This window comes from Anolis sagrei, chromosome 5, assembly GCF_037176765.1.
Source record: "Anolis sagrei isolate rAnoSag1 chromosome 5, rAnoSag1.mat, whole genome shotgun sequence".
Lineage (NCBI taxonomy): Eukaryota > Metazoa > Chordata > Lepidosauria > Squamata > Dactyloidae > Anolis > Anolis sagrei.
Window position 1 is genome coordinate 82,429,643 of NC_090025.1, and position 24,824 is coordinate 82,454,466.

Genomic DNA, 24,824 nt, shown 5'->3' on the forward strand with positions numbered 1-24,824 from the left:
TCCCAATATGTTAACTATTCATTCTGAAGAATGGGACACCTGCAGTCCTCCTGGAAGGACTATATCAAAGAAAATGAACCGAGCTTTAAAGATTCATTTAAATTCTGCTATCCTTCTGCTTGAGGCTACCCTTCTGCGGTGCCTTGAACTTTTTGATTTAGTTGTACTCTTCTGAAGCCCCAGGGGTGCTTAAGTCAACTAAGGAAGGATACTTATGGCTCTCTATGGCTTAAATTGCTTTGGAAGAAGATATATATGCCCTGGGTTTGATTGTGATGAAGACCAGACAGGCTGAAAAAATAATGTGTTTGAAAGAACTGAAGATCAAACCTCCACATATTTGACCTCTAAAAACCAATTACGAGGGTTGAATGAAAAGTAATGCCTCCACCTTCATAACTCCTCAACAGATGGCAGTACTGGTATGCGGCAGGTACTGGCTTGTTTAGTAGACACTTCTCTACAGTTCCATTTGGGCGGGAAGCCTTAGCATTGAACAGTTGTGTTGTTAAAGTGCAAAGTATGGAACCCTGCACAGACAGTTGGTCAATGCAACTTACGCAACATGCAGTCATTGAATTCTTGACAGCAGAAGGTGTCACCTCGAAGGAGATTCATCAGAGAATGCAAGCTGTTTATGGTGATTGTGTTGATATGAATACTGTGCGTTGTTGGGTGAGTAAGTTTAAAGATGTATTGTCGAAGGCTTTCATGGCCGGAATCACTTGGTTGTGGTAGGTTTTTTCGGACTATATGGCCATGTTCTAGAGGCATTCTCTCCTGATGTGGTTTCCTCCTTTCTGTTGAAATTGTCCACATGCTTATGGATTTCAGTGGCTTCTATGTGTAGTCTCACATGGTGGTTGTGAGAGTGGTCCAGCATTTCTGTGTTCTCAGATAATATGCTGTGTGACTTCTCTGATTGAAGTAGTCTGCAGTGCCTTTCATGTTCCTTGATTCGTGTTTAGGCAATGCTGCGTTTGGTGATCCCTATGTAAACTTGTCCACAGCTGCATGGAATATGGTAGACTCCTGCAGAAGTGAGAGGATCCCTCTTGTCCTTTGCTGAACGTAGCATTTGTTGGATTTTCTTGGTGGGTCTAACAACCACCATGTCAGACTACACATAGAAACCATTGAAATCCATATGCATGTGAACAATTTCAACAGAAAGGAGGAAACCATGAAAATGAACAAAATCTGGCTACCAGTATTAAAAAAACTCTAGAATTACAACAGCAAAACAACAGAGAGGAAACAATCAGGGACAGCTAATCACCTCTCAACAAAAGATTCCCCCAGACACTAACAAGCTACATCAAAAAACCACCAGACCATCAAATGCTAATCAAGGTGATCAGTTGAAACATTCACACCTATCTCCAGCAGACAAGAGTTCTTTGTCCCACCCTGGTCATTCCACAGATATATAAACCCAATTTTCCCAGTTCCAACAGACCTCACAACCTCTGAGGATGCTTGCCATAGATGCAGGCGAAACGTCGGGAGAGAATGCCTCTAGAACACGGCCATATAGCCCAAAAAAACCTACAACAACCCAAGTTTATAGATGTTGAAGTGCGAACCTCTGACTTGCATGACAATCAAAGAGTTGGACGTCCTGGGACAGCAACCACCGAGTTTCACAAGCAAAAGGTCGACAGATTGATTCAGGACAATTGTCATATCACTCAGAGAAAAATTTCAAGCATAATTGGCATTTCACAAGAACGTGTGGGTCACATTATTTGCTTTGCTTGGCTATTGGAAGATCTGTGCACGATGGGTACACAGTAGAAATTCAGAGACTGGATCTCACCATCGTACGGCATCCTCCATACAGTCCAGATTTAGCACTGTCTGACTTCCATCTGTTCCCGATAATGAAAGAAGATCTTTGGGGACATCCTTATGCTTCTGATAAAGACATTGAGAGAACTGTGAGATGCTGGTTGCGGAAACAAAAAGTCAACTTCTTCCGTGACGGCTTCAGAAAGCTTGTTCATCATTGGCAGAAATGTATCCAATTGCCTGGTGATTATGTGGAAAAGTGAATAGTGGTAGTTAAAGAGCATATTATAAGGATTATTTCTGTGTTTGATTTATTAAAATATTCCCATCCACACCCAAGTAACGAAAGTGGAGGCATTACTTTTCATTCAACCCTCGTATCTGCTGTTTGTGGATGTGAACCCCAATTATGAGAGGAAAAGTAATAAAAAATTCTAAATTTAGAAGTGTTTTTGCACCAGCAAGATTTATGCTAAGGGGGGGAAAGTAGGTGTTCATTTACTGCAGGGACTAAAGAGTTTCTGTGGTGCATGTTTTATGGTACTGCACAGTTTTAGTCTTATTAAAATTAATCTCCCATAAATGGAGGAAATATGTGTGACCTAGATTCCTATACAAAACTTATTCATTAACTAACTTGGGTATCCGGCGGTGCCTGGGTTATTTGAAAAAGGCATTGTTTGTTTTGGGGTGAAAGGAAATATCATGTAGTTAAATAGTAACACTATTTATTAGGGGGAGAAAGCCAGCACAGAGCTCTGCCTTGATGCAGAGTGAACTACAACTTCCATCCTATTGAGTCAGTTCCCCAAATCCCTCCAGTCTGTTCAATTCCTCTTTGTTTGCTGTGTTTGTTGTGTGCCATAGGAAAGGGTAGGAAAGGGTTAAGGGAAAGGCAGTGGGCGGGGCCATGCAAATTCCACACAAGGAACCTTAGGATACCTACCTGTGGTGAAGGGAAAGCTTCAAATTTAGGATGAAATTCTCCCTGAATGAAAGCATTCCTTGGGTGTAGCGTTTGTAGAGACATTGGCAGCATTTGGCTACATGTTCATGGTGCTCGCTATAACCTTCAGTGTCAGTGGAGGGAGTGCCTTTGAAGACTTCTCTGCACTTGGAACTATAGCCTGTTTGTGGAGACGGGAGACTATCTGTATAAGTGAGCACCTCCACCACATACACACATACACATTTTTCACTTTTATTATGTGTATAGATAGATAGATAAAAGAGGCAGTATAAGACGACCCCCAACTTTTCCAGTTAAAATATAGAGTTTGGGATATATTCGCCATATAAGACTACCCCTCTTCCAACACACACCATTTTTTTTAAAAAAGCATCAGATTTGATTTCAATATAGTAGTTTTCCTAATACTGTCCCTCCTTCTCTGCCTCTCAGATCTCTCACATGTGCACCTGCACCGCTTCACTGCAGTCTTCAGGAGCAAGATCTGAGAGGCAGAGGAGGAGGTCAGATAGGTCAAATAGGTGTATTTATCTGGTCCCAGAGCCACTCTATCTCTTTTTTCCATACCCCGGGTGCCCCGGACGCCTGCCGCTTGCTCCAGTTACACCTTCACTTACACCTTCCTTGCTCCAGTTGCCTTCACTTACACCTTCCTGGTGAGGCATCCCTTCACCTCACCATTGGGACCGCATTAGGTCCACAAATCCTGATGAATGGATTTTCTTCTACCGTACTTGTGCAGTGTTGCCCTTAATGCTTTCATATAGTCGCTACATATGGCAGGGACACGGCCATTGCCATTTTTTAGTTCCCCCCACCATATGCGGCAAGCACAGATTCTCCAATCCGATTGGAAGTTTCAGCACCCGCTCTATAAGATGACTCCCGTGCATAAGACTACTCCCGTGTATAAGACTACTCCCAAGTATAAGACTACTCTAGCGTATAAGACTACTTTCACGTATAAGATGACCCCGCATATAAGAAGACCCCTGACTTTTGAGAATATTTTCTTGGGTTAAAAAGTAGTCTTATACACCAGAATATACGGTAATTCATTTTGCTAAAACTTATTTGTTTCATTTTCAGGTGTTGACCATGTTAGCATTAGGCTGGATTTGGAAAATGTATTTCAATTCAGCCATCTTATCCTGACTTTCAAGGTACATGAAAACATAATATTTATGTGGAATTACAGTGTTATGGTTTCAATTTGAGTTTTAACTTTTACACTGTTTACATTGCTTGTTTAATTAACTAGTATCCTGTAATAACACTATGTAACACGATTTTTGTTCCTGGGATAGAAATATCATTTCTTAATCCTAAAATAAAAACATGGGAAAAGTTTATTAAACTGCAAAAACGTTGTTTTTACAGGACATCCTGCAGCACATTGTGCTATAGCTTTTTCTATGAATATTTCATAGAGTCTTGACCAATTCAACTTAGTTTGTGGCAGTCACAAAAACAAAGTTTCTGGAGTATAATAACTACTTTCATTTAAACAGGAAATTAGCGCTGTGGGTTGAACCCTTGTGCCGGCAGAACTGAAGACCAACAGGTCTCAGGTTCGAATCCGAAGAGAGCACGGATGAGCTCCGCCTATCAGCTCCAGCTCTCCATGCAGGGACATGAGAGAAGCATCCTACAAGGATGGTAAAACATCAAAACATCTAGGCATCCCCTGGGCAATGTCCTTGCATACGGCCAATTCTGTCACACCAGAAGCGACTTGCAGTTTCTCAAGTTGCTCCTGATACAACAACAAAAAACAAAAAAAAAAACAAAACAAAACAGGAAATAACACTTTCAAATGAGGAACATATTTTTTTAAAATTTTGTTACATAGTAACATCATGAAATGAAATGAAATGCAAAGATACAGAATGGGGGATGCCTGGCTCGAGAGCAGTACATGTGAAAAAGATCTTGGAGTCCTCGTGGACAACAAGTTAAACATGAGCCAACAATGTGATGTGGCGGCAAAAAAAGCCAATGGGATTTTGGCCTGCATCAATAGGAGCATAGTGTCTAGATCTAAGGAAGTAATGCTACCCCTCTATTCTGCTTTGGTTAGACCACACCTGGAATATTGTGTCCAATTCTGGGCACCACAATTCAAGAGAGATATTGACTCTAAGCTGGAATGTGTCCAGAGGAGGGCGACTAAAATGATCAAGGATCTGGAGAACAAGCCCTATGAGGAGTGGCTTAGGGAACTGGGCATGTTTAGCCTGAAGAAGAGAAGGCTGAGAGGAGATATTATAGCCATGTATAAATATGTGAGAGGAAACCACAGGGAGGAGGGAGCAAGCTTGTTTTCTGCGCGGAACAATGGCTTCAAACTACAAGAGAGGAGATTCCATCTGAACATTAGGAAGAACTTCCTGACTGTGAGAGCCGTTCAGCAGTGGAACTCTCTGCCCCGGAGTGTGGTGGAGGCTCCTTCTTTGGAAGCTTTTAAGCAGAGGCTGGATGGCCATTTGTCAGGGGTGATTTGAATGCAATATTCCTGCTTCTTGGCAGGGGGTTGGACTGGATGGCCCATGAGGTCTCTTCCAACTCTTTGATTCTATGATTCTATGATTCTATGATCAACTAAGATGTCTTATGAGGAGTTCATAGGTTTCGTAGAAAGGATGTATGTTTCCTGAGGAACATACTACAGTCTGTTGTATCAACTATCCCCAAGCATTGATATTCTACCTCCCATTCCTCATACACTTATACCCTGTTTTCTCGAAACTAAGATGTACCTGAAAATAAGCCTTAGTGTTATTTTTCAGGATTTCTGAGGATGCGCAACATATAAGCCTACTTTAAAAATAAGCCCTGATCATAGTTTCTAAAAAAGTTGGTTTAAATAGTTTCCAGACAGCTATGCATAAACCCTAACACACTTTTGGAGCAAAAATTCATATAAGACCCTGTTTGCTTTTTGGGGAAATAAGGTAGCAAATTTCTGATTAAGTTTGTCTAACTGTGAAATTTGTCCATAGGGGGGATAAATTCTTTCAATTCCGAAGTTAATGCAAACATACCCAAATTAGTACTTTGAAATCAGTTCCCAGGTCAAAGTTCAGTTATGCTTAGATTTCACTCTTCTCCGAATTTTACAATAAGTTATCCAATACAAATGCAGATAAACTGTGTCTTTTACAGAAAAATGCACCAGCAAAACTTTTTATATGTTTGTATAGAAAATTTATAGGAATTTCATGAGCATTTTAAAACAAAACTTTTGTCAAAGTTTAGAATGAACTGCATTTTAAATTGGTTAAAAATTGGGACCAACCTTGTTTAAGACTGGATAAATGTAAGACTCAGGAGCGAGGGGTACACATACTTTGGGTAAAATGTAAAATACTTTACAGAGATTTTGGAGAACCTTCGGATTACACATCACTTGGTCTCTCTATCCTGAGGCCCCTTCCACACTGCCCCTATATTTCAGGACCTGATCCCAGATAATCTGATTATCCTAGGTTATCTGGCAGTGGAAACTCATATAATCCAGTTTAAAGCAGATAATCTCAGGCTAGCCTGAGAATAAATGATACTATGCAGTCCGTGGATACTAGTCATGCGTATCTAAATACAGTTGCCACTGTATTGCCTGTGAAGTCTATTAAAAAAATATCTAAATCTTTGATCCAGAGCTACACAAGAATTATTTTTATATTATTTTTGATGCTTAGAAAACAATATGAGTAGACTTGTGTCCACTCTCCAAAATGTCTTACTAGGTGTATGCAAGTATTTTAAAAATCTGAAATTTGAAATACTTCTGAGCCTTATTTGGCTATGTGATACTCTACCTGTATTTGAGATCTTCTTCATAACTAGCTTGCCAGAAATATAAAAATCTGGGATATGACACACGTATGGGGTTTTCTCCTGAGTCCTACAAATATTAAAATATTCACCATTATAACTATGATAGACTTTATTTGTTTGTTTGTTTTTTTATTATTTTATTTACAGTATTTATATTCCGCCCTTCTCATCCCGCAGGGGACTCAGGGCAGATTACAATGTACATATACATGACAAGCATTCAATGCCATAGACACACAACATATATAGACAGACACTCAGAGGCTATTTAACAATCCAGCTTTTTCATGAAGGTATTCTGGCCACCAGGGGAGCTGTTGCTTCACTATCCATTTGTGACCATGATGAAGTACTTCCTCATTCTTTGCATGCTTGCTGGAGATTTTTATGGCCTCATAAATTAGTTAAATTACCCTCCCTACATAAGTGGTACCTAAATTTCCTACTTGACAGATGCAACTGTCTTTCAGGCTGCAAAGGTTGACAACAAGCTACACAAATTGGTCGGAAGCTCACTCCGACCCGGGCTGGCATCGAACTCATGACCTTTCGGTCAATAGTGATCTTAATGCAGCTGACTCTCAGCCAGCTGCGCCACAGTCCCAGGGCTATTGGAAATGATCTGAAATTGTCTCTTTTACAGTCCTTCCGTCCTGCTGCTATGTTGGTGGAACGGTCTGCAGATTATGGTCAGACCTGGAAGGTATATAGATATTTTGCCCAAGACTGTGCTTCTTCTTTCCCTGGCATTCCTTCAAGGCCAACCAGAGAAATTGGAGATGTTATCTGTGATTCAAGGTATTCTGATATTGAGCCTTCAGCTGAAGGAGAGGTATGTATATTATATATGTCATCTTGTTGGCTCTATTTAGGACTTCATCCCATGGGATAAGTAAAGGGTTTGGATCATTTTCCCCTTAAACTTTGCAAAGCCCCATTTTGAAATTAAATGGATGATTTGCCTACCCCCATCACACAGTTTCCCTCTTTCCAATTATCCGTTTGCCTTCTCATCACACAGGAGACATCTTTTCTTCCCACTGTCTCCTCCCTCGTTTTCTTTGCATATTACAATTTCTCTTTATAAGTACAGATAGCTCTCAATTCAAAAGGTAAGTGTATTTATTTTACATTTAAATAGAGATATAAATTACCATTCCTTCCTCCTTGGTCCCAAAATGGTAATTATTGAAAAACGGAATCAATATTCCTGTCTCGGCTCCTTCCTCCATGATGACACCATCATTATGTTTAAAGCAGGCAAGAGGGAATTCCCATCACACAGTAAATTGAGCATTTTTACATGTTTCTACATGGGGAATTGATAAAGAAATCAACTGCCATTCAACTTAGGAAGCGTAGGGGAAAAACACTTTGTGCCATGTGGTGGGCTCCTTTGGTAGCTGCTTCTTAAATATGTAGAAATGCTGATTTTATTGCATTTGACGAGTCCTTACTTGTTGTTTGTTCGTTTAGTCGCTTCCGACTCTTTGTGACCTCATGGACCAGCCCACGCCAAAGCTCCCTGTCTGCCATCACCACCCCCCAGCTCCTTCAGAGTCAAGCCAGTTACTTCAAGGATACCATCCATCTTGCCCTTGGTTGGCCCCTCTTCCTTTTTGAGTCCTTACAGTAGAGTCTTAAACCAGTTCAGTGAAACTTTCTCCCAGGGAGTGTGTTTAGGACTGCAACCTTAATGGTGTCATCCTTAGTCATCCATTGTGTTAGAATAAATTTCAGTTAATGCTTTTGCCTTTGCGTCCTTTAAATTGTGAACATTTTGGGGTTTTTTACAGGTTATATTCAAAGCCTTGGATCCTAGCTTTGAAATAGAAAATCCTTATGTTCCATACATCCAAGGTATGAACAGTTTTCATTTTTTTCAGTGCCTTTAATTATTCTTTGATTCCCTTACTGAATGCCAAGTGATGCATAACAAAACCATGACATTTTCTGGGTGACCTTGGGCCAGTAACTTTCTCTCAGCTATGATGTTACAGTGAACAGAGAGAAGAGTCATGTATGCTTATTTGAGTTAACTAGAAGAAAAGTGGGATACAATCACAGTGGGATCATTGTGATGATCATAATAATTCAACACACTTGGATATGCACTCAAACTTGGCAAGCCTGCTGAAAAGATCCTGGTTCAATGATACACTGGACAGCATGCAGAAGGTCCCAAGTTCGACCCTTACATCTTTGGTTTAAGAAGAGGAGTCAGAGGGCCAACTACAATTTTTTTATATAGTGGCTGCCGCTCTTTAGTTTTTACCCAGTTGAAATCCCTTGGTGTTATTGAACAACTTCCATCACTTCTGATTATCTTCCATGTGGACTGGGGATAATGGAAATTGAATCACTTCTTGCTCTGAGGTTGAGAAAAGATTAAAAGACATTTTAAAGCCAGGCATCATGTCCACAAGCATTGTATCTAAATTCAAAACCCAGTATCTTGACTAAACATACTGCAGCCTTCCAGATGTTACTGCATCATAACTCCCTACAGCTCTAGTCATGATCTCCAATGAGGAGGAATAAAAGGAGTTGTAGTCCATTAGATCAGTGTTTCTCAACCTGGGGGTCGGGACCCCTTAGGACAGGGGTCCTCAAACTAAGGCCCAGGGCCCAGATGCGGCCCTCCAAGGTCATTTACCCGGCCCTCGCTCAGGGTCAACCTAAGTCTGAAATGACTTGAAAGCACATAACAACAACAACAATCCTATCTCATCAGCCAAAAGCAGGACCACATTTCGCATTAAAATACTAATAAGTTTATATTTGTTAACATTGTTCCTCATTTTAATTATGTATTGTTTTAAAGTATTTTTTACACTACAAATAAGATATGTGCAGCGTGCATAGAAATTCATGGTTATTTTTCAAATTATAATCGGGCCCTCCAACAGTTTGAGGGACTGTGACCCGGCCCTCTGTTTACAAAGTTTGTGGACCCCTGCCTTAGGGGGTCGCAAGGGAGTGGCAGAGAGGTCACCAAAGACCATCAGAAAACACCTTTTCTGTTGGTCCTGGGGGTTCTGTGTAGGAAGTTTGGCCCAATTCTATCAGTGGAGTGCAGAGTGTTCTTTGATTGTAGGTGAACTATAAATTCCAGCAACTACAACTCGCAAATGTCAAGGTCTATTTTCCCCAAACTCTACCAGTATTCACATTTGGGCAAACTGAGTGTTTGTGCCACATTTGGTCCAGATCCATCATTGTTTGAGTCCACAGTGTTCTCTTGAATTACAGCTCCCAAACACAAAGCCAGCGCCCACCAAACCCTTCCAGTATTTTCTGTTGGTCATGGGAGTTCTGTGTGCCAAGTTTGGTTCAATCCCACTGTTGGTGGAGTTCAGAATGTTCTTTGATTGTTGGTTAACTATAAATCCCAGCAACTAAACTCCCAAATGACAAAAAGGACTTTTTTCTGCTGGGGCTAGGTGTGAATGTTTCAGCTGATCACCTTGATTAGCATTCAATGGCTTGGAAGTGCCTCGGGGGAATCTTTTGTTGAGAGTGATTTTATGTGCCTGTTTGTTTCCCCTCTGTTGTTTTGCTGTTGTAATTTTTGAGTTTTTTAATACTCAACAAAAGATTCCCCCCAGGCACTTCCAAGCCATTGAATGCTAATCAAGGTGATCAGCTGAAACATTCACAGATAGCCTCAGCAGACAAAAGTCCTTTGTCTCACCCTGGTCATTCCACAGATATATAAACCCATTTTTCCTACTTGTAACAGACCTCACTACCTCTGAGGATGCTTGCCATAGATGCAGGCGAAACGTCAGGAGAAAAATTGCCTCCAGAACATGGCCATAGAACCTGGAAAAACCTACAACAACCCAGTGATTCCGGCCATGAAAGCCTTTGACAATACATTTAAATTACTGTTCATAACCGTAGCAAAATTACAGTCATGAAGTGGCAACGAAAATAATGTTATGGTAGGGTGTCACCACAACATGAGGGACTGTTTTAAGGGATCACGGCATTAGGAAAGTTGAGAAACACTGCATTAGATGGAAGGAGTGGAAAGAGGCTGGAAATCCATTAGAGTGGGTGGGTATAAAATACCACTTTGCATATCCAAATTAACCAGTTATTTCCTCACTCCTACTCCTAGAACTCATCACTTTTACAAACCTGAGAATCAACTTTACCAAGCTTCACACACTTGGAGATATTTTACTTGGACGAAAATATCACAGTCCTCTGGAGAAGTACTACTATGCATTATATGAAATGGTTGTTCGTGGGAGTTGCTTTTGCAATGGCCATGCCAGCTCTTGTGGTCCTGTGCCCAACTTGCGGGGTGACATGTTCCATCAACCTGGAATGGTAAGTTGCAAGTCTTCTCATTTCTTCAAGAAGGCTCTTTGTGGTGAAAGCCCAGCTGTCTTGAGTCATTGCAGAGATGATCCTAAAAATACGCATCACATAACTATTTGGATAATGGCAGGAAAATACCACAACGGTAATGATGCAGGTATAATTCAGTAAATGGCCCATGCTGTGTAGGGACTTGAATTATTTATCTTGCCAAGAACAGTGTGCGTAAGAGAATAATGAGGGAACTGCCTATGAATTTAGAAATGTAAAAATAATTCCTTCGCAGGTGAAGTGTGAAAAAAATGTTGCAATGTGAACTGCTCCTAGTTTGGCAATCATACACATTCAGAGGATACTCCACTCCATCCCTCCTTGACCCATTTCTCAATTTTTCTTTTATCAATCAACTATCTATAACCAAAAAGCATGTTCAGTTCACACTGATCTGTTTTAAGCTTCTTCCTGTTAAGCCCCCAACCCCATCGGTAGAGTCCTTTGATACCCTGATTACCCTACCCCCTAAAACCTGTTGAAAACCTCTCACTTGTGTATGACTGGAGTTACACAATTTATTATGATCCACACAGTCAAAGGCTTTAGAAAAGTCAATAAAACAGAAAGAGACGTTTTTCTGAAATTCCCTGCCTTTCTCCATTATCCAGCGGATATTGGCAATTTGGTCTCTCATTCCTCTGCCTTTCTAAGCCAGCTTATATATCTGGCAACTCTCACTCCATGTATTGCTGGAGTATTCCTTGCAGGATCTTAAGCATTACCTTACTGGCACGAGAAATAAGGGCTACTGTACGAAAATTTGAGCATTCTTTAGCATTTCCCTTTTTTTTGGTATGGGGATATAAGTTGATTTTTTCCAGTCTGATGGCCATTCTTGTGTTTCCCATATTTTCTGGCATATGGCATGCATCACCTTGACAGCATCATCTTTCCAGATTTTGAACAGTTCAGCTGAGATCCTGTTGTCTCCTGCTGCCTTGTTGTTAGCAATGCTTCTTAAGGCCCATTCAACCTCACTCCTCAGGATGTCTGGTTCTAATTCAATCACCACACCGTAAAAACTATCCTCGATATTATAATCCTTCCTATACAGATCTTCTGTATAGTCTCGCTACCTTTTCTTGATCTCTTCAGCTTCTGTTAGGTCCCTGCCATCTTTGTTTTTGACCATGCCCATTTTTGCCTGAAATTTACCTCCAGTGTTTCTAATTTTCTGGAAGAGGTCTCTTGTCCTTCCTATTCTGTTGTCTTCTTCCACTTCCATGCATTGCTTGTTTAAAAATAGTTCTTTATCTCTTCTGACTAACCTCTAGAGTTACAGGTTATATTTTTCAGAAGATGGATGGCAAGGGTTGGTATTTTTTCCTTGAGGGAAAGTCTTCCCTTTTGTTCCCTTGAAGCTCAGGGCCGGAGCCCCCGGTGGCGCAGTGGGTTAAACCCCTGTGCCGGCAGGACTAAAGACTGACAGGTCGCAGGTTCGAAACCGGGGAGAGGCGGATGAGCTCCCTCTTTCAGCTCCAGCTCCTCATGCGGGGACATGAGAGAAGCCTCCCACAAGGATGATTAAAAAAAAACAAAACATCAAATCATCCAGGTGTCCCCTGGGCAACGTCCTTGCAGATGGCCAATTCTCTCACACCAGGAGTCACTCCTGACATGACAAAACAAAACAAAACAAAAAAAAAACCCTCAGGGCCCTTCCACACAGACATATAACCCAGAATATCAAGGCAATATCTGCTTTGAACTAGGTAATCTGGGTCTACACTACCATATAATCTAGTTCAGTGGTTCTCAACCTGGAGTCTCCAGATGTGTTTGGCCTACAACTCCTAGAAATCCCAGCCAGTTTACCAGCTGTTAGGATTTCTGGGAGTTAAAGGCCAAAAATAACTGGGGACCCCAGGTTAAGAACCACGGATCTAGTTCAATGTGTGTGCTGTCGCACGATGGGCCTGTGCATAAGACTGTAGACAGGACATAAATTTTGTGTGCCCAACGGGACACCGGGGCTGCCTCAGATTAAAGGCCCTTAGATTTCCTTAAAACAGAGTCTTTAGATTGCTTAAAGGTTCAACAACGTTCTTTATTAATGAAAACAAACAGGTACTTTAAGGCTTTCTTAACAGTCTATTGGCTCTCTCTCAATCTTGTCCACAGGCAACAGGCACTATCTTCATAACTGTAACTAATGGGGAAATCCTTAACTTCTAATCTGGACAGTCTGCCTTTGCCTCTGATGGCGTGGAGCCCCTACACCCGGTACCAACTGCTTCTGGCTTCCGCAAGTGACCCTTACCAAGCAGAGCTTTGTAGACCTCCAGGGGAAAAGGAGTTCAGGTTTCAGTGATGGTTGACTGAAGTCCCTCCGCAAAGGAGCTGTAAGGCTGTATGATCCTCGGCCAAGCTGTGGGCTGTATAACACCGGCCAGGCTGTGGGGCTGTATCTCCCCGGCCAAGCCGTAGAAGATGAAGCTTTCTACAGGAGCTCTTGGTTTTATGTCCTGTGTGAAAGGCTTCTCTGTGTGGACTGAACCCAAACTGGCTCCTATTCCCTCCAAAACCCAAAAAGGGGGTGGGACCAGGGAACCTAACTATAATTGACAGGTGGCTTGCCCTATGATTGCAGCCAAAAGAAACCACCTATCTGCAGAGTCCCTGAAACTTAGGACTACAACAAACATTCAATGCAAAGCAAACAAAATTGGAGCTGTACCTGCACAATGTGGATTTTATACAGCTGAGTGCAATGCCAACATTTCCTACCCTACCCTAGTTACCTTACTGGCAATATATATCTTACAACCAATTTTTTTAAAAAATGTAATGGGCAGCAAATGAGTGGGTTCTGCATGTACATGCATAGATACTCTACTGCATCACAATTTCATTTCTGTGGAACTTGCAGGAGAGATATTGTATCGCATTCAAGGAAAGCAAAGCACTTATTAGAATTTTATGTTTTACATGCATTGTGATCTATTGCAGGTCCACGGGAGCTGCCTCTGCGAGCATAACACTGATGGTTTGACCTGTGAAAGATGTAAAGATTTCTACAATGATGCTCCCTGGAGGCCAGCGGAAGGATCACAGGAAAATGCTTGTCAAAGTACCTAGAAGTGATTTATTTGATTTTTTTTTTAGACTTGTCAATAGCCACCTGTGAGAATGAATTGGCTAAAAGTAAAGTAGACTAAACTTGGGGATGTACCTTCCTTTCTATAGAAAGGCTGTCTGCGTCTCATGCAAAGTAATGGTTCTACTGAGTTCAGAAACTATATTCAGTCCTTGTGTTTATATGAATACATGTCACCCTTTTTATATTCTATTTCAGAGTGTGAATGCAATGGCCATTCTGAAAGTTGCCACTTTGATATGGCAGTCTACCTTTCCAATAATGGTGTCAGTGGTGGCGTATGTGAAGACTGCCAGCATAATACAGTGGGACAACACTGTGATCAGTGCAAGCTTTTCTTTTATCGGGACCCACAGAAGGCAATTTCAGACCCTCAGGCTTGTATTCGTAAGTGAAAAACCCTTGCGGGGAGAACTGGGGAGGTTAGATCCAGATTATCAGAGAGACTTCAACTAATATTGATTTAATTTCTCCCAGTAGTATTATTTTTTATCAATCAGTAATTTAATATTTGCAAGCCAAGAAAATAAAAAAAATGGCAACTAGGTGGCACTTAGCACAGACAAAGTCACTGCCTTGAGTCCCTTTTTGGGAGATAGAGTGGTATAGAAATAAAGTTTTATTATTTTACTAGCTGTCCCTTGCCATGCATTACTGTGGCCCAGTCTGGAGATCTGGAAAATAAAGTAAAGAGAAAGTGTTGGTTTTTAATATATGTAATTTCTTTATGCTTGTGGGTAAACAGTATTTCTTCTTGTTTCTTTCTCAGTGTTGATGTAGAGATTGTCTGTTTGCCTACTCTGGAACATGCAACATATAATTGTCCTTCTTTAAGGGTTCCTTTGAAATCTATGATACGATATCTGTCATATATGTGTGTGGGTGTGTGTGTGTGAATTATATCTATCTATCTATATTTATGCCTGGATGGCTCTTTGTCAGGAGGACTTTGATTATGTTTTTTTGCCCTGGTGAAGGGATTTGGATTGGATGGCCTTAAGGCAGCATTTCTCAACATTTCTCAACCTCGGGGAGGTTACGAGGGAGCGTCAGAAGGGTCGCCAAAGACCACCAGAAAACACAGTATTTCCTGTTGGTCATGGGGGTTTGGTGTGGGAAGTTTGGCCCAATTCTATCATTGGTGGGGTTCAGAATGCTCTTTGATTGTAGGCGAACTATAAATCCCAGTAACTAGAACTCCCAAATGTCAAGGTTTATTTTCCCCAAACTCCATCTGTGCTCATATTTGGGCATATGGAGTATTCGTGCCAAGTTTGGTCTAGACCCTTCATTGTTTGAGTTCACAGTGCTCTCTAGATGTAGATGAACTACAACTCCAAAACTCAAAGTCAATGCCCATCAAACCCTTCTAGTGTTTTCTGTTAGTCACGGTAGTTCTGTGTGTCAAGTATGGTTCAATTCCATCGTTGGTGGAGTTCAGAATGCTCTTTGATTGCAGGTTAACTATAAATCCTGTCAACTACAACTCCCAAATGATAAAAACAATTTTTTGAGTGATGGTCATTCCTTGGGTTAGTAGGTGTCTTGTGGCCAAATCTGGTGGCAGTTTGTCCAGTGGATTTTGAGTTATGATGTCACTCAAAACGAACAGAGCATATATATATATATATATATATATATATATATATATATATATACACACATACATACATACACACATACGCTAGCTGTCCCCTGCCACGTGTTGCTGTGGCCCTCATTGGGTTTCCGTGTGGGAGGTTTGGCCCAATTCTATCATTGGTGGGGTTCAGAATGCTCTGATTGTAGGTGAACTATAAATCCCAGCAAGTACAACTCGAAATGTCAAGATTCTATTTTCCCCAAACTCCACCAGTGTTCACATTTGGGCATATTGAGTATTCGTGTAGAGTTTGGTCCATATCCATCATTGTTTGAGTTCACAGTGCTCTCTAGATGTAGGTGAACTAGAACTCCAAAACTCAAAGTCAATGCCCACCAAACCTTTCTAGTGTTTTCTGTTGGTCATGGGAATCCTGTGTGCCACGTTTGGTTCAGTTCCAATGTTGGTGGAGTTCAGAATGCTCTTTGATTGTAGGTTAATTATAAATCCCAGCAACTACAACTCCCAAATGGTAAAGTCAATTTTTTGAGTGATAGTCACTCCTTGGGTTAGTAGGTGTCTTGTGGCCAAATTTGGTGGCCGTTTGTCCAGTGGTTTTTGAGTTATGATGTCACTCAAAACGAACAGAGCACTTTTATATATATAGATATTATTATTATTATTATTATTATTATTATTACTTTGTGATATATTGTTTCAAATTAAACATACTGATCTCCATATCTCTCTATGTTCCCATAGCCTGTGACTGCGATCCAGAAGGGACAATGTACAATGGGCTGTGTGAAGATCATACAGACCTTGTCCTTGGGACTATTGCTGGTCAGTGCCGTTGCAAGGAAAACGTTGAAGGTGTTCGTTGTGACAAGTGCAAGCCAAACTACTATGGAATGAGTGGCAGTGATCCTCTTGGCTGTCAATGTATGTGCTTTTCTTCCCAGTCCACATTTACACAATAAAGAATGACACAGTTGAGGAAAGATTATAATGATTTGATGTTCAAAACATTTAAGGTTATGTCTATTAAATCTGAGCCCTGGATCTGTGTCATATCATTGATTCAATGCCATGACAAAGCAGGCAAACCGGCACTGCAGCTAGACCTTTAGTGATGATCCCTATGATGACATTGTGTGCATCCGACTGCCAGTTTGCTTTCCTCCACCCCAAGTGATTATTCCACTCCCACCTATCAATGGGTAAAACTCATCAACAGTTCCCAATCTTACAACCTACCTGGTGCAATGGGTCACCTCTACTGGTGGTAAAGTAGTGTCAGAGGGAGGGTGTCCCCTCTTCTCCCTGTATTTATTTATTTATTTACTGTATTTGTATACCGCCTTTCTCAGCCAATTGGCGACTCAAGGTGGTTTCCAACAAATTAGTATACATAAAAGATAATAGACAAAAGACATTGAGCAGTATAAGACATCAAAAAAGCAATAAAAGTGACATCATCAGCGTCTCATTATTCTTAAGCATTGTCCAATTCCATTGTCAGGTCATTCGATTTCCCATATTAGCTACTTTGTGTTTGTAAACGCTTGCTCGAATAGCCACAATAGTACCTCCTATTATGGCGCTGGTGGCGCAGTGGGTTAAACCCACCGGTGGCGCAGTGGGTTAAACTCCTGTGCCGGCAGGACTGAAAACCGACAGGTCGCAGGTTTGAATCCGGGGAGAGGCGGATGAGCTCCCTCTATCAGCTCCAGCTCCTCATGCGGGGACATGAGAAAAGCCTCCCACAAGGATGATAAAACATCAAATCATCCGGGCGTCCCCTGGGCAACGTCCTTGCAGACGGCCAATTCTCTCACACCAGAAGTGACTTGCAGTTTCTCAAGTCGCTCCTGACACGACCAAAAAAACCTCCTACTATTCCCAAGCTGGTTGTTTTCCTTTTGTTTAATAGTTATTTTTGCCTTTTGTGGTTTTTAAATGCTGGAATTATGCAATTGCACTAAACATTATTATTATTATTATTATTATTATTATTATTATTATTATAAGGTGCAGTAGTGCAGGAAAGAGGGGTTATGAGAGTGTATGGAAGTATTATTGTGGGATCATTTATTGGCAAAATATACAACTGTAGTACTTAAGAGAGGTGTGATAGCGAAGGTGCTCAATGTGGTATGGTTCCACTATCATTGATAACATGACTATAGTGGGGGACCAGACTTGTGTGATAAAGTCCATAGTTTTTACTGTAAAGAAAACACATACTATATAAAATGAAGGAAAGCAAATTTATTCCATATCACCTGTCCCAATCACAAGTTTGTCCTCATATTTTTCATCATTTGCTTAACTAAGAAAAATTTAGTTGTTAGCTTGGGTGTGATCCTGGATCCACCGCTGAGCTTGGAACCCCAGGTTTTGGTGGTGACCGGGGAGCATTTGCACAGTTAAGACTTGTGCACCAACTGCGCCCATACCTTGGGAAGTCTGACTTGGCCACGGTAGTCCACACTCTGGGTACATCCCGTATAGACTACTGCAATGCGCTCTATGTGGGGTTGCCTTCGTAGACTGTTCAGAAGCTGCAAATGGTCCAATGGGTGGCAACCAGGTTGCTAACAGGAGCGGCGCTCAGGGAGCACACAACTCCTCTGTTGCGCCAGCTCCACTGGCTGGCAGTTTGCTTCCGGGCACAATTCAAAGTGCTGGCTTTAGCCTATAAAGCCTTAAACAGTTTCAGTCCAACTTACCTATCTGAACGTATCTCTACTTATTAACCATCTAGGTTAAGATCTTCTGGGGAGGCCCTGCTCTCGCTCCCGCCTTCCTCCCAGATGCATTTGACTGGGACGAGATACAGGGCCTTCTCAGCGGTGGCCCCTCGACTGTGGAACGCCCTGCTTAGGGATATAAGATCGGCCCCCTCCCTCCTGACTTTTTGAAGAAAGGTGAAAACCTTCCTTTTTGAGCAGGCCATCTCAAATACATCATAGCTATACAAAATCATGGAACGACTTGATGATGTACTTGAATAATGACTTGACATGGAGACACTCACAATAATGTTTTTAAGGCTTTGTATTTTTTAAATAATCTTATATTTTATGCCAAAAAATTTTAACACTATTTTATGATTGTTTTATTTGTTATAATTGTTAAGGCATCAAATTATTGCCAATTGTGAACCGCCCTAAGTTGCCTCTGGGCTGAGAAAGGTGGTATATAAATGTGGTAAACAAACAAACAAACAAACAAACAAATACATATCTCCCCAAAACTCCATCACTAAAGATTAGTCTGAACAGAATTTTCAGTTAATGGGTAGAAAATAAATAGCAAGGAATTCTTTCTGGACTTTGCTTTCCTCCCACTTTTCTGCATGAAGAAAGAGATGGGAAAGTAAAGCAAGCTGCACTCTACATAATGTTTAACCTAATTTGTTTCCTTATTCGGTCTAGGGCAGAACCCGCTGTCATGAGAGAGCAAATCCACTCTTGATTTTACCATTGCTCCTCTTGCATTCACTTGTAGTGATACAGGAGTCCTGAAAATATATTGGTCCAATGTTGGGAATAAACCTGTACGAGAGAGAACCAGCCTGGGAAGAAAAACATTTAAATCAAAAGTATTGGGTATTCCCAACTATATTTTACAAAAATGGACATGGGTGATCTCTAGTTTATTGTGTGCAGCCAAGAACTCTGAATGAAGAATTCAGTAGAAATCAAATTAGGATTGTGATGTAGAATGAATTACACTATGTAACAAAATTTGAAAAAAAGTTTCTGTTCCTGGTTAGAAAGTGTTATTTCCTGTGTGGTACTTGCTTTGAAGGTAGTTGTTGTACTCCAGAAACTTTGTTTTGTATCTGCCACAAACTATATTAAATTGGTTGAGACTCTATCAGATATTCACGGAAAAACTGTAGCTAAATGTGCTGCAGGATGTCCCACAAAACAAAGTTTTTACTGTTGAATGAACTTTTTCCATGATAGAACCAATTAGGAAATGACATTTATAACCCAGGAACAAAAAAATGTGTTACATCATGTTATCAAGCTATGGAGATGGGGAGGGAGGATTGTGGCATTTCTACCATCCTGCCATAGAAATGCCACAATCCCCCCCCACAAACCCCAGATTTCTAGCATTGCAGAGGTGGCATTATACTTTTTGTTTCTCTTGTTCTTTCAGCTTGTAACTGCAACCCTTCTGGAAGTTTGACTTTCTCTGTGTGCAACCCAGTGACTGGAGAGTGTTTGTGCCAACAGTTTGCCACTGGGCAGCATTGCGAAAAATGTATTGTATGTACAAGAGTCTCTCAAACATATATCTTGCAGTTCTTATTGTATTTCATTGCCTTCCCTCCCCTCTTTTCATACCATTCAATAATTCCTTCCGTGGGATTCCAAAGGAAAGTTCTTTATGAACAAATACAAAGCAGCTCCAAAACAAACAGCTATGCCATTAGGATTAACTGGATAGTCTGATGATTGCAGTATATTTGTACAGTGTTCCTCCGCTACTTCGCAGTTCGCTTATTGCAGACTCGCTGTTTCACGGGTTTTTTTAAAAAAAGGTATTAAACTAATAAAACGGGGGGGGGGGGACAAAAACCACCTGGTGGCGGTCTCCTCCTCCTTGCCGCCACCTCTGTTGCTCTCTGCTCCTTCCTCGGAAAGTGTCCCGTCGACGCTCCCCCTCCTCCTCATCCTATTTCTCCTCTTCTCAGAGGACTCTTGAGCACTGTTGATGCCACTGCCAGGCTGGGCTGAGGCTTAGTCTTCCATGCTCAGTGCTGAGGCCTCAACCCAGCCTGGCGGTGAAGTCAGTGGTGCCCAAGGGGCCTCCAAAGGAGAGGAGGAGGAGGAGGGGCCTCAGCGCGGCCCTCTCCGAGGAAGGAGTGGGGAGCAGCAGAGGCAGCAGAGAGGAGGCCGCCGCCGAGTTGTATCTGTTTCCCCCTAGTTTTATTACTTTAATACTTTTTTAAAAAACGTGAAACAGCGAGTCCACAATAAGCGAACCACGAAGTAGCGGTTACATGCATCTGTATTATGGGTTGAAGCAAGCAGAGGGGAGCCAGTTAGAAAATGAATGGTTTGCTTTGGATTTGTTTCCAGAAGGCTTTGACACCATACCTTGTTTATCCTTCTCCATATTTTCACTTTTTTCCTGTGGGAATCTCATTTCGAATGGAATCCAACAATCTAAATTAAGTAACATTAAATAAGGATAATCAATCCTAATTTTAACCTGAAACTGAAATTGTCTTCTCTTGTTGATGTTTTCATTTTTATTTTTTTACTGCAGCAAGGATACTGGGGCCTTGGAAGTAATTTATATGGATGTTCTCCATGTGACTGTGACATTGGTGGTGCCTACAATAACTTGTAAGTCTTTGGGAATCAGTTTCAAATCTTCAACTGAATATTTCACAAAGAATGATCCTTGAAAATAGTGGATGTTACATAGATTTGCCCATAATCTGCAGGCAATCATTTCCCATTTTTTTACCATTAAAGTCAAATAAACATTGACTTAGGTATTAGACCTAAGAATCAACAGGGATGCTTGCTAGTCTGATTTGGCTACTGTAGGACAGCATTTGCATTACAATACTACTGGACTCCCCACCCCTTACACCCAATGAATAGTATGGTATGTTCTTATATCTGTGATTTTAAGTTGCATTGAACTGTATTTCTTCCTGTCATTCCTGCTAGATGTGCCTCTACTACTGGTCAATGTGAGTGCCTACCCAACATAGTGGGGCGCCAGTGTACCAAACCAGCTGCTGGCCACTTTTTCTTACCTTTGGATTATTACATATATGAAGCAGAAGACTCAGCACCACTTCCTGGATCTTCACCACTGGTATTTGATTTCTTGTCATTGCCCAGATTTAGATAATAGCTAGAATAATGCAAATTAAAATTTGCCGGGGAATAAAATTTAGACTAGGTAGCAAGAAACCTGTAGAAACATAGATAGCTTGCCCTTTTTCATGTCAGGAGTGACTTGAGAAACTGCAAGTCACTTCTGGTGTGACAGAATTGGCCACCTCCAATTCAAAGATGGCCGTGACAACGTCCATGATGAGGACCGCTTCGATTCTTTGATTACTTTTTTGATTACAGACGATTTGGTGGCTTCAGTTGAAGCAAGGATTCGTGAGAACAGGCGCTTCACAATAACAGGTCTCTCAAACGGATTTCCTAACGGGTCGAGATCAGTGCTTTACAACATTGTTTCTGAACACCTAAAGTTTAGGAAACTGTGCTCTCGTTGGGTCCCGAAACTCCTAACAGAGGACCACAAAACCCAAAGATTTGAGTGTGCGATCAAATCAAATCGTCTGTAATCAAAAAATGGCGACCGGAGCGGTCCTCATCATGGACGTTGTCACGGCCATCTTTGAATTGTCATACCCACTTACGCACTTTGCTTTCACTCATAACAGTATCACCGTACACTTCACAAATCTGTCGATGAATTTCTGCAGCAGGCAGGTTCCTTGCTGACAAAAACCGTATCACTGAGCGAACCTCACATGCAGAGGGTGAGTTGATAGTCTTAAACATTTTTAAAGCACAGAACAGAACCGTACAGGTTAGCTATAGAGCCGAAACTGAGCACAGTTGTTCCCGAAGGATGGCGGTACACGACGCACGCGCTCGTTGCGGTATGCGCGCGAACTACTAGTGTCTACAACAAAACAGACCTTACTTAAAAAATACCCCTCATATTTTGTAGTTTGATTTGCTTTGTAGTTATTATATTTTGTAGTTCGATTAGATCCATTCATTTTCCAAAGTGATATACTATGAAGGCAGAGTTCCCTTTACTTGTGCAGCTGTAGATGCTTAATTGTGCATAGTTGGAACATGTATATGCTGATAATGAAAAGCAAGCAAACAAACAAAATAATGACATCAGTCTACAGTGTTACTACTTCAGGCATCTGTTTATAAGATTCAACCCACAGCTATGCCATGGTGTGATGTCTATTTTCGACAAAAAGGTTATGATTTCGCAATGGAAAATGGAAACATCATCTTGAACAGGAGTAAGAAGAGAGGTATAAGGAAAGCAACAGCTGGACAGGTAAATGAAATATTCTATTAATTGTCCTGTCAGAAATGGGAATACAAGATGGGCTAGGGATCACTGTAGAGGTGGAACATCAGTGTAGTTTATGGCTCTTTCAAAAGGTAGTCTCCCAAATCATTGGTGTCACAATGAGTGGTTCTGCTTGTGGAAGGTTCAGGCTTCACTTCCTAGGATCTCTGGGGTGGCATTACTGGGAGGGTGGTAGAACTGGTGCTACTCAAAATACATTCAGATAATGTGAGATGAACCAATGGTCTTACATTGGTCTGCAATGTAGTCCTCCATGTTTTGCAGCAGCCCAGGTCTATAAATGTTTTTATTTTAAAACTTCAGTTTTCCCGAGGTACTTCCAAGCCATTAAATGCTAATCAAGGTGGTCAGTTGAAACATTCACACCTAGCTCCAGCAGACAAAAGTCCTTTGTCCCACCCTGGTCATTCCACAGATATATAAACCCATTTTCCTAGTTCCAACAGACCTCACTACCTCTGAGGATGCTTGCCATAGATACAGGCGAAACATCAGGAGAGAATGCCTCTAGAACATGGCCATATAGCCCAAAAAAACCTACAACAACCCTGTGATTCCGGCCATGAAAGCCTTTGACAATACTTTCACCTGATGTCTACTAGGTGTAAAGCATTCACGGTGGTGGCTCCTTACCTGTGGAATGCCTTGCCAGCGGAAACACGAGCTCTCCAAGACTTACTATCTTTTCGTAGAGCTTGTAAAACTTATTTATTTAGGCTGGCATTTGAATCTTGCTGATTGAAATTTTTCTTTGATTTTAAATGTTATGTATCACATATGTATATTGTAAACCGCTCCGAGCCTTCGGCGAGTGGCAGTATATAAAATTGATTAATTAATAAATAAATAAAACTTACCTAAATTATGAACAATAATGTTGATAAAAAGATTAAATAAAGTGATCACAGAGCTGAAGTAATGAGGGCTTTATCTACACTGCCATAAAATACAGTTTGAAGGTGAATTATATCATCATCATCTTTATTTATATCCCACCTTTCTCCCCATGGGGACTCAAGGCAGCTAATATCTATCTGTACTAAACAGTTTAAAAAAAGCAATGCAAAAGTTAATAAACAATTAGAAAGTAACAGTGTGGTAAAAACAGAATTAAAAGACAGCAAATACACTAAAATGGCCTTTAAAACTCATATACCACCCTCATTCACCATGGATTATATGGTTAGTATAAATTATTATTATAATTATAATTATTATATTTGTTTATATCCCACTTTTTCTCTCCATAAACAGACTCAAAGCAGTTATTTATTTATTTATTTATTATTTAAAACATTTATATTCCACTCTTCTCACCCTGAAGGGAACTCAGGGCGGAGCACAGCATATATACGGCAAACATTCAATGCCAGGACACAAATTCTTATATACATACACAAACATTAAAAACATTTATCAAAATATTAAAATACACCATTTAAAATCATCCTAGTCATCTGTGTCAAATCTAATTGGCCTGGTAATCTTTCCTATTGCTGCTTTATTGCCCTGTCCCGAAAGCTTGGTCCCACAGCCAAGTATTTACCATTCTTCTAAAGGACAGGAAGGAGGGGGCCAACCTTATCTCACCAGGAAGGGAGTTCCATAGCCGGGTAGCAATCACCAAGAAGGCCCTGTCTCTCGTCCCCACCAATTGTGCCTGTGACAATGGCGGGATGGAAAGCAGGGCCTCCCCAGAGGATCTTAATCTCTGCTATGGTTTATAGGGAGAGATGCGTTTGGACAGGTAATTTAGTATTATCATAATTATCATCTTTATTTATATCCCACCTTTTTCCCCATGGGGACTCAAGGCAGCTAACATCTATCCATACTAAACAGTTTAAAGGGAAAGCAATGCAGAAGTTGAGAAACAATTAAAAAGTAACAGTATGGTAAAAAAAGAATTAAACAACAGCAAATATACTAAAATGGCCTTTAAAACTCATATACCATCCTCATTCACCATGGATTATATGGTTAGTGTAAATTATTATTATTATTATTATTATTATTATTTTATTTACACCCCACTT

At 40.9% G+C, this 24,824-nt stretch overlaps 1 protein-coding gene across 1 annotated transcript in view; it reads left to right on the forward strand.

Moving 5' to 3' along the window:
* The window catches only part of LAMB4 (laminin subunit beta 4), a 104,058-nt gene that overhangs the window by 18,401 nt on the left and 60,833 nt on the right, over positions 1-24,824 (forward strand). The window contains exons 4-14 of the mRNA XM_067468481.1: positions 3,851-3,924; positions 7,245-7,433; positions 8,398-8,461; positions 10,728-10,942; positions 13,937-14,057; positions 14,283-14,471; positions 16,429-16,608; positions 19,843-19,952; positions 20,959-21,038; positions 21,372-21,522; positions 22,621-22,752. Coding sequence (XP_067324582.1) covers positions 3,851-3,924; positions 7,245-7,433; positions 8,398-8,461; positions 10,728-10,942; positions 13,937-14,057; positions 14,283-14,471; positions 16,429-16,608; positions 19,843-19,952; positions 20,959-21,038; positions 21,372-21,522; positions 22,621-22,752 — 1,505 coding nt within the window. The remainder of the gene's footprint in view (positions 1-3,850; positions 3,925-7,244; positions 7,434-8,397; positions 8,462-10,727; positions 10,943-13,936; positions 14,058-14,282; positions 14,472-16,428; positions 16,609-19,842; positions 19,953-20,958; positions 21,039-21,371; positions 21,523-22,620; positions 22,753-24,824) is intronic.